Genomic DNA, 10,726 nt, shown 5'->3' with positions numbered 1-10,726 from the left:
TGATTAAGCGCATTAAGAGTATATTTATATGTATATAATTGTTTATAGATACTTGAAAAGGGCTGCAATGACAGCCGAAACGTTGTAAATTAAACTAATTATTTAAAATAAATTATGGCCAGTCTGGTCGACTTTAAAAATTGGAGGAGAGTTTTTCATTATTTATTACTGGCGACTCCTTAAGGATTATCATTTATTTATTTTTAGTCTATAGTTATTTATTTATAAAGTTTGTACTTAAGAATTCTTAATAAAAATATTACTTTAATTTAGTAAAATAAATTAAAATTAAAAACTTATTAATATTTATTTGTTTCTAAGTATCTTTTTTCCTTGATTTTTTCCAGGAAAGACAAATATTTTTTTTCTTTAAATTATTTCTAAGGATTCTTTTTCTAGAAGAAAACATCAATTTTTAAAGTAAATAACTAAAAAAAATTAAAAATATTTTGTTTACAAAGAAATTTTGGAGCACCTTGTAGAAAATGATATAATTTTGAAGTTACAGCTTATTAATAATTATAACATGATCATAACTATAGAATTAAATTTACACACACAAATACATACGCACGCATATACATACATGTGTACATACTCACGCAAATCAACATGTACACACACACGCACACACTAACATATGCATATACTTTACCTATACTACATACACATTATACACATGTATACATTATATACTTATTGATAATAATATTAAAATTTTAGTAATAATTTATGATCATAAATTTTAACCAATTTAGATATTTTATTCTTAATTAACAAAATATTTCAAAATTTATTAATACAATTAATTTATTTTATAAAATAACAGGTTATAGCAGTTCAACATTTTAAATCAGATCAACCGAAAACCAAAAAAAATGGTAGAAACGCATCTTTATAATTTTATTATGAACAACAGTGAAATTATCCCAGTCAGCACAAAAGATCCCCTAGATGTACATAGAATATACGGAAATGGATTCTGGATATCCTGTGTATATCATAACACATCTGAAAGATGTCCATTGCAGATCGTATAGATGTTCAAAAGCAATGCACCGTAGGTCTCAGGTAGATCTATTATACATCTATTTGTACATCCAATGTACATACATGGAACATACATTTTTGTATATCCATATCGTCGCACTTTTAGCATATTCTATGTGTATCCAAAGAACGTGTATTGTACATCACATGTATGTATTATATATATCCAAAGAACGTATATTGTACATCACATGCATGTATTATGTACATCCAAAGAACGTATACTGTACCTCGCACATACATGTACTATGTATATCGAAAGAACGTATACTGTCCATCATATGCATGTACTACGTATATCCAATATATATATCTATATGTACATTTAATGTATATACATTTTCATATATTATATGTATATATTATTTGAGAGGTTCAAAAAGATTCAAATATACAGCCATATATAGGTTTTGATCATTTTGTATTTAGTATTTTATTATAAAAATGTGACAAATTTTTAAACTAATACTTTAATTATCTACCTTTAATTGTACATATATATATTATATATATATATATATATTATATCAAGATTCCAGCTAATTTTATTCGACATTGGATATCCGTGTACTATATACATAATATGACGTACAAAATGTTTTTCGAATATCATAAAAAATAAATGCTAAAGAAATTATATGGATATACGAAAATGTATGTACATATAAACAGTGGATGTAATAAACATATTCACTGTATACATATATTTTTGTATATCAATATCATTTTTTTAGCATTTATTTTTTATTATAATTTTCGAAAAACATTTTTAAATGTCATATTATGTATGTATAGTACAGATATCCAATGAAGTTATTTCTAATACATACATATATAATATATTCTATACAATTAAAAACCGTTGTTTTCAACCGTTGTTGTGTTTTGAAGTTTTAAAATAAAAAGAACTCAATTTTAAAATAAAACAAAAAGCAATTTTGATAAATGTGCACTAATAAAAAAAAACAACAAAATGATAAATGCAAATAATATATATAGTAGCAGAACAATCAAATTAATAGTATTTAAAACCTTAAAATTTTACTTTTAATTTGTAATAAATGTAAACAAATAATTATATATATAACGGCAAGTTATACATATAATTATCTTAATCTTGAATAAGGTCTTTCTCAGAAACGGAGCCTGTTTCACAAACGGAGCCTGTTTCACAAGCAGAGCCTGTTTCACAAACGGAATCTGTTTGACACACAGTGTTTTCCGTTTTCTTTTTTGATTGAAACTTGTTACTGCGTTCTTTACTTCTAACTAGCCAATTTTTTATTACTTCTATGATATCCGATTCTGTTGCAGATTTTGTCTTGGAGTTCAGTCGAACAACACCTAAAATCATTTAGTAAATATAAAAGTTACGCACGCATATGAGCATTACATAACGTAACTGTGCAACATAACCGGTGTGAACAGATCTGCGAACTTTAATGCGTAACATCATCATATAATACATATATATTACAGATATTAAATTAAAAAATTGTGAATAAAAAATGAAAGCGACAAAGTAATGTAACAAAATTAAATTCAAATTCAAATTTTTCTATTTAAATATTATTTGATTACGCAACACAGTTATGTTACGATGAAACTTGATTCAAGCGTATATGTATACGCTTAAAATGGTTTTGATGTAGAGTATATAAAATAATATATTTTACCAATGATCACTTGGACGAACTTTAGCGATTTAAAAGCTTTTTTTTGCCGAGCTCCCTCCCAGGAATATAGCATTCCAACTTCATTTGAAATTGCTCTCGACATAATGGCTTTGATTACATGGGGAAGATCGTGCCTCCAATTAAACGCAGTTGATGACTCTAAAATATAAAATTCACAAAATAAAAAAGTTCTTTATTAGAAAATAATTTTCATCATGTAAAATATAATCTAAATAATATATAATAATATAATTAAGTACACACCAGTGCATGTATGTTATCAGCTGAACTCGATAGCCATTCTTCCATCGACATTAATTCCTGCTCTGTAACGACTGGAAACGATTGTATTAAAGTCATAACAGCCGTATTAGTGTCATCATTTAGTTCTGGCTCATCAGCATATCGGGCTTTTTTTACAAGTATATTCACGTTATCCATAAGATCATTTAATTTAAGATTAATCAGATGAACTTCTTTAAGAAGTTGTTTTCTGAATTCTGAAAATTCTGAAAGTTAAGTTATATTGGATATTAAAATATTATACAAAAAGAAATATTTAAAAAATACAAAACATATAAAGAATAAAATAATTATTTACCAGCATTTACGTGAACGCTATCTGTAGTTTGCTTGAAGTTATCTTAAAATAACAAGAAAATATTATCAATTTAATTAATAATGCTTATTTAACAGAATTGTTGTATAACAACAAACTTGTTATATTAAGGCCGATAATACGTTGGTGAATTCAATGCAGAGCAGAAAAAATTTCAACATATGTATTCCTCCTAGGGACCTCTTCGGAGGCCGATCCTCGTACGGATGCCCTGAGGAGCGAAAACCAGGGCTTGAGGACTCGCATCTCAAATCTGGAGCGCGAGGTGGAGCGTCTGACGGAGGAGCTAGCGTTTGTTCGCTCGGCGATTCCAGATATAGAGGCGTTCTATTTTTCGGATAGAGGCGCCAAAGAGATAAGGGCGCAAGGAAGAAGAGACCTCGTCCGCCTTCTGCGGAGGGGTCTCCACCGGTATTGGCGGAGGGGTCTGCGGCTTTGGCTGCAGATGACCATCCATTGACGGAGGCTGGTGTGTCGTCCCTTCTGGATCGTCGCTTTCGTGACTTGAGGGGCGACATATCGCTTTCTGTGGTGGCCGCCATTAGGTCGGAGCTCGGGGGGCGGGATGGGCCCACTCCAATTTATGGAGTGGATCCCATACGCGTGCCCTCCTTGAGCGTCGGTAGTGGCGCGGTTGCGCCGGGGATTGGCTCTGTGCCTGGGGGCTCTACCGCCTCTGCTCTTGCGGAGGTTTCGGTGGATGCCTCTGGTCCTGGAGCCTCCACTGGGAAGAAGAAGAGGAGACGTCGCGGACGGAGGCCTGGACGACTCCCCCAGATGAATGTGCGTGCGGAGATGGGTGTCTTGAGGAGGGAGGGGGCCCACCCGTGCGAAGAGAAGAGATACTGTTCTTCGCCCCCCCTCGGCGTCAGTGGTTTCGTTGACGATTCGGGGGGGTGCGGATGCGAGGTCTTATGCCTCCGTCCTCTCGGAGGCCAAGTCAAAGGTGGAAGTGAAGAGGCTGGAGATCGGCTCGATGAGGATGAGGAGAGGGGCAACCGGCAGCATTTTACTGTCGGTTCCCGGTAAAGATTCGGCGGCGAAGGCGGATGCACTGGCGTCCAGGTTGAGGGACGTCTTCCCGGCTGAGCGGGGCGTTAAGGTTGGTCGCCCCGCTCGGTTGGAGGAGATCCGACTAAGGGGCCCAGTGTTCTCTGTCAAAAGACAGAGAGTATTGGATGAGGTTGCCCTGGTTGGGGGCTGTCGAGTGGAGGACCTCAAGGCTGGGGAAATTAAGTTGTTTCCCAATTCGTGCAATGGCACGATTTGGATTCGCTGCCCCACCGGTGTGGCGCGGAAGCTGCTGTCGGCGAAGAGGCTGTCGGTCGAGGGGGGGTGGGCGACTTTGGAGGTTACTCGTTTGGCTCGCCGCCCCCTCCAATGTTACCGGTGCCAAGAGTTTGGCCATTCGGCCAATGTTTGTGGTGCTGACACAGACCGAAGTGGTCTGTGTTATAGATGCGGTGGATCAGGGCATAAGGCGGCCGATTGCGTGGCGCCGCCCCGGTGTTTTTCGTGTGAGTCCAGGGGGAAACCTGCTGGACATCGTGTTGGGTCGGCGTCTTGCGCTCGCGTGCGTGTCCCTCCTAAGAGGAGCGGGGGGGGCACTCTTGCTGCTGAGCGCGCGCAGTCTCCGGGGCGCCCCGATGGGGGGCCTGCGAGCCCGGAGTGGACGAGGGTAGACTGTGGCCGGGGGCGGGGGAAGTCGCGGAGAGGCGGCTCCCCCGTGCCGGGCTGCAGTTCTGCCCCCGATGTTTAGTATCGGTTTTGTCCTTTGTTGTCGTAGTGTGTAGCGGTGGGTGCGGGGAGTTCCGGGGAGGTTGCCGAAAGGTGACTCCGTGGTCTCCCTGCCCCGCCAAGTTTATGTTGTAGGTTGCGGCGATGGGTGATGGAGCGCCGGGGAGGTTGCCGAGAGGTGACTCCGCGGCCTCTTCACCCGCGCCAAGTTTATGTTGTTCATAGTTTTATTGTCTTTTGTCATAGGTGGGAGTAACAACCCTCCCACCTTTATTGTGGTTGGCCATAGCGCCTTGTTGTGGGCTCCCTTGGGGGCTGGGCCTGTGGCCCTTACTATGTATTAATGTGGTTTGTGTACATGTTTCGTGCACGTTATGTACTGTAATTGTCCTGTGACGTTGTGTGTGTGGGTGGGTGACTGTGGTCACCTCACTTACCGGGTTGGCAGAGAGAGGGGTGGGGGCCCCGCTCTCATTGCACGTCGACCCTGGGAAGTCCGGGGGGAGCTAGTAGCCCGGCTCCCCTCGATGCCCTTTCGGGGCAAGGGATGTCCTCTCCGGGGGGATACCTGTAGTATCCTCTCGGGGGATGTGTCCTTCCTAAAGGACGCCGGTCGGGTGTCCACCGTGAAGTTATGCTAACGCGGTTCCGCGGTGGACAATACCCATACGACCAGGGGCTTCAGTCAGGTTTTAGGTCGGTCCCCCGCCCGATAGTCCCTCGGGATACTACGGGCGGGAATCCACCACAAAGCCTCCTGACCCTCCCTCAGGGGTCAGGACGGCGAAGTTTGGTTTAGGCAAATTTCCTGACTATAAAAAAAAAAAAAAAAAAAAGCAGAACAATCAAATTAATAGTATATAAAACCTTAAAATTTTACTTTTAATTTGTAATAAATGTAAAACAAATAATTATATATATATATATATATATATCGGCAAGTTATACATATAATTATCTTAATCTTGAATAAGGTCTTTCTCAGAAACGGAGCCTGTTTCACAAACGGAGCCTGTTTCACAAGCAGAGCCTGTTTCACAAACGGAATCTGTTTGACACACAGTGTTTTCCGTTTTCTTTTTTGATTGAAACTTGTTACTGCGTTCTTTACTTCTAACTAGCCAATTTTTTATTACTTCTATGATATCCGATTCTGTTGCAGATTTTGTCTTGGAGTTCAGTCGAACAACACCTAAAATCATTTAGTAAATATAAAAGTTACGCACGCATATGAGCATTACATAACGTAACTGTGCAACATAACCGGTGTGAACAGATCTGCGAACTTTAATGCGTAACATCATCATATAATACATATATATTACAGATATTAAATAAAAAAATTGTGAATAAAAAAATGAAAGCGACAAAGTAATGTAACAAAATTAAATTCAAATTCAAATTTTTCTATTTAAATATTATTTGATTACGCAACACAGTTATGTTACGATGAAGCTTGATTCAAGCGTATATGTATATGCTTAAAATGGTTTTGATGTAGAGTATATAAAATAATATATTTTACCAATGATCACTTGGACGAACTTTAGCGATTTAAAAGCTTTTTTTTGCCGAGCTCCCTCCCAGGAATATAGCATTCCAACTTCATTTGAAATTGCTCTCGACATAATGGCTTTGATTACATGGGGAAGATCTGTGCCTCCAATTAAACGCAGTTAATGACTCTAAAATATAAAATTCACAAAATAAAAAAGTTCTTTATTAGAAAATAATTTTCATCATGTAAAATATAATCTAAATAATATATAATAATATAATTAAGTACACACCAGTGCATGTATGTTATCAGCTGAACTCGATAGCCATTCTTCCATCGACATTAATTCCTGCTCTGTAACGACTGGAAACGATTGTATTAAAGTCATAACAGCCGTATTAGTGTCATCATTTAGTTCTGGCTCATCAGCATATTGGGCTTTTTTTACAAGTATATTCACGTTATCCATAAGATCATTTAATTTAAGATTAATCAGATGAACTTCTTTAAGAAGTTGTTTTCTGAATTCTGAAAATTCTGAAAGTTAAGTTATATTGGATATTAAAATATTATACAAAAAGGAATATTTAAAAAATACAAAACATATAAAGAATAAAAATAATTATTTACCAGCATTTACGTGAACGCTATCTGTAGTTCGCTTGAAGTTATCTTAAAATAACAAGAAAATATTATCAATTTAATTAATAATGCTTATTTAACAGAATTGTTGTATAACAACAAACTTATTATATTAAGGCCGATAATACGTTGGTGAATTCAATGCAGAGCAGAAAAAATTTCAACATATGTATTCCTATGATAGTATGCTACAGCGGACTACGCTGGGCCTGTCGTAGCTTATCTACCATAGGAATATATGTATATGTTGACGACTTTTCCGCTCCGCATTGAATGTACCCATGTGCTACCGGCTTTAAAGTGGAATAAATTAATATAGAATTTATTTATTAACATTATTATTTAGATTAATTTATATTAATACTATTATATTATTTAAGTAATACTATTATTTATTATTGAAAAAATCAATATTGTTTTAAAATATTAATTTTTTAAATGTATATTATAATTGTTATCTAAAACCAAAATATTTAAATATAAATATAAAGTGGAATAAATTAATATAGAATTTATTTATTAACACTATTATTTAGATTAATTTATATTAATACTATTATTTATTATTGAAAAAATCAATATTGTTTTAAAATATTAATTTTTTAAATGTATATTATAATTGTTATCTAAATATATTTATATTTAAATATTTTGGTTTTAGATAACAATTATAATATACATTTAAAAAATTAATATTTTAAAACAATATTGATTTTTTCAATAATAAATAATAGTATTAATTAAATAATAGTATTAATATCAATTAATCTAAATAATAGTGTTAATAAATAAATTCTATATTAATTTATTCCACTTTAAAGCCGGTAGCAGTATTTAAATATATAAATTGCTAAGCCGTATTTTCTTCAGTATATTGATCTGATTAATAATGTAATAATAAATATTTTACATAAAGGTTCAAGTTTTAAAAATACTTACGATTAGTAATATTTTGACTTTCCATTGGAGAGCGATCATTATCTGTTAAATATAAGGAAAATTAGTTTTTGAAAATAAAATGAATTCTTACTAGAAAAGTATTTATCTTATACCGTGTATCTTGCCAGAAAGTGGTAATGTAGGGTATGTGTTGCTATCTTCATCAGATATCGATTCATAAGATTTATCAGTATCCGAGTAATCCTTATGTCCTTTACTTTTGCCTTGTCCCCGCTTATGTATTTTATTATTCTTTTTCGTTAAAATCTCCGTATGTGATGAAAGATCATCTGTACGTTGGGCTTTAATTGCCTTTCTTTTAGCAAGTTTTAAATCACCTAAATAAACATTACTTATTATATATCCAATAACAAAGAATATAACTACCATATTGTTGTACATTATAGAATTGCATATTAAATAAATGTGTGGTACAAAATAACAATGTAATTATTATAAGTTTATGATAATTACAAATAAAAGAAGATATTCCATGATTAATAACAGTGTGTGTGTGTGTGTGTGTGTGTGTGTGTGTGTATAATTCTTTATACATATATTAATAAATTAATAATTTTTTTATAAAAATGTTATACAATTTTATATAATATAAACAATAACATATTTACCATATGTGCCTAAAATAATTGCTCCGTATTTCATCCAGTTTGAATCAGGACTATATTCATTTTTTATAGCTGCTTTAATAGCTGTAGTATCATAATTTTGTGGTGGCCAATAGCATGCAGATTCTTTTAACAAAAACCATTTTTTCGGTATTGCCTCAACAGTGTCATCCTCTTTGAATCGAACGACAAGCCAAGTCATCAATATCGATTTGTTTTTTAAAAAAGTACACATTGTGATTATGTTAAGTAAAAAGAAATAATTTTTATAAAAAAAATGTTATGTTCGTGACAAAAAATGTCGTTACATAATATAACAGCATCTGACGCTCTAACTCATGCCAACAAACATGAATTTTGTACTGCGTTCGTCATATAATCTCATAATTGTTGTATTTATAATAAGGTCGATATGACTAAATTAATTTTTTAACATATTATTAGGATATTGAAAAAGACTGTCGTACAGTCGAAACGTTTATCTCAACTTTTGTATAGTATGACGTAAATTAATAAATAAATTTTTCAATTAATAGCATATAAGCTCGTTAAGTTGGCCTTTTATTATATCACATATTTTAGTTTTGTTATTAATTTTTATTATTAATAATTTTTATTAAAAAAAAACATTTTTTATAGAATATTTTTATTAATAATTTTATCTCAATTTTTTATAGAATTGACATCATAAAATTAATTATTTATTTTATTGTAAGATTATTTATAAATTATGTTGATTTTTACATTTTATAATTATTTATAAAAAGATTTTTTAAGAACAGTTAATATTTTATGTAATAACAAATATATAAAATAATGTCTTAATTTATGTTGTAAACATTTGTAATAAAATGATTTTAATTTTGTGATAAAAACTTACAAATGATGTTTTAAAGTTATGTATAACTCGATTTATGTTATTGCCCCATATAGTAACTTGAACCTTCCAGTCTTTATTATTTGTCAAAATTACTCGACAACGTTGAACTTCACCATTTTTAGTTTTAACAGCAACTGTACTGTTGATTTGTTCCACCATACTGATAAAACACCTTAAAAAAATATATATATATAAACAATTAATATTTTATATTTATTAAAAAAATAAAAAAATAATTAAAAGTTCAATAAAATTTTTAATAAATGTATCTTTTATACATCAATTACATTTATATGATTTTATGCTACTATTATATAGTTTTATTCTTAAACTGACAGAATTTTACAAATTTGACGATAATACTGAAATAGTGAGAATAAGTAATAAATATGAATAAAAAATTTATGAATAAAAAATTAAATATTAAAAAATTTTTAAAACTTACACTGTACCATCATTAGGTAACATAACTTCGAAAAGTTCTCTTGGTGAAACATATAATGTTGGATTATCACACAACTCACGATAAATGTCTGATTCGCTATCCATTTTCTTTGTAGCTTTATCCTAGAATTTTTAAATAAAAAATATTTCAATGTAACGTACACACGCAATTTTAAAATAAAAATATAAATAGCAACTAAAATTTAATATTATATAGTAAGAATATATATTTATAAGAATATATTATTATTAAGACAAATAATATAAATATTTTTAACAAAAATCAATTGGAATATAAATAATTGTAAAATAATTTTTTGTAATAGTTTATATTAGCAAATATATAAATGTTTAGTTGTAATTAATATAAGTTGTAAATGATTAATATAAGTTGTCATTAATATATGTAACAAATATTTAGCGAAAATTTTTTTGAAATATCATAATTAAGTGACTATAAAACGAAATATACAATATATGTATACAATATTTTAATTGTAAGATAGATTTAAGCACATATTTAATTATAAATTATATAATTGTAATTAGTATAAATAAATTATTCATATAACTTCATATATATTTACCGTTTAGTTTAATAAATCACAAAGAATC

General features: G+C 32.1%; 1 protein-coding gene and 1 pseudogene across 1 annotated transcript; both read right to left on the bottom strand.

Moving 5' to 3' along the window:
• Positions 1–2,137: 2,137 nt before the first annotated feature.
• Positions 2,138–3,887, bottom strand: LOC146721168 (uncharacterized). The gene is given in 6 exon segments (XM_085487333.1): positions 2,138–2,394; positions 2,727–2,858; positions 2,861–2,885; positions 2,991–3,235; positions 3,328–3,358; positions 3,468–3,887. Coding segments are annotated over 6 exon segments (1,086 nt in total). The 3' UTR covers positions 2,138–2,161.
• Positions 3,888–6,023: 2,136 nt separating this feature from the next.
• LOC114935953 (uncharacterized) lies at positions 6,024–8,989 on the bottom strand (annotated as a pseudogene).
• Between the last annotated feature and the right edge of the window lie 1,737 nt (positions 8,990–10,726).

The sequence above is a fragment of the Nylanderia fulva genome, unplaced genomic scaffold (assembly GCF_048542155.1).
Source record: "Nylanderia fulva isolate GAGA-0341 unplaced genomic scaffold, ASM4854215v1 Scaffold536, whole genome shotgun sequence".
Taxonomy (NCBI): Eukaryota; Metazoa; Arthropoda; class Insecta; order Hymenoptera; family Formicidae; genus Nylanderia; species Nylanderia fulva.
The sequence above is the reverse complement of the archived record's forward strand: the minus strand, read 5'-3'. Positions and strand labels throughout refer to the sequence as shown.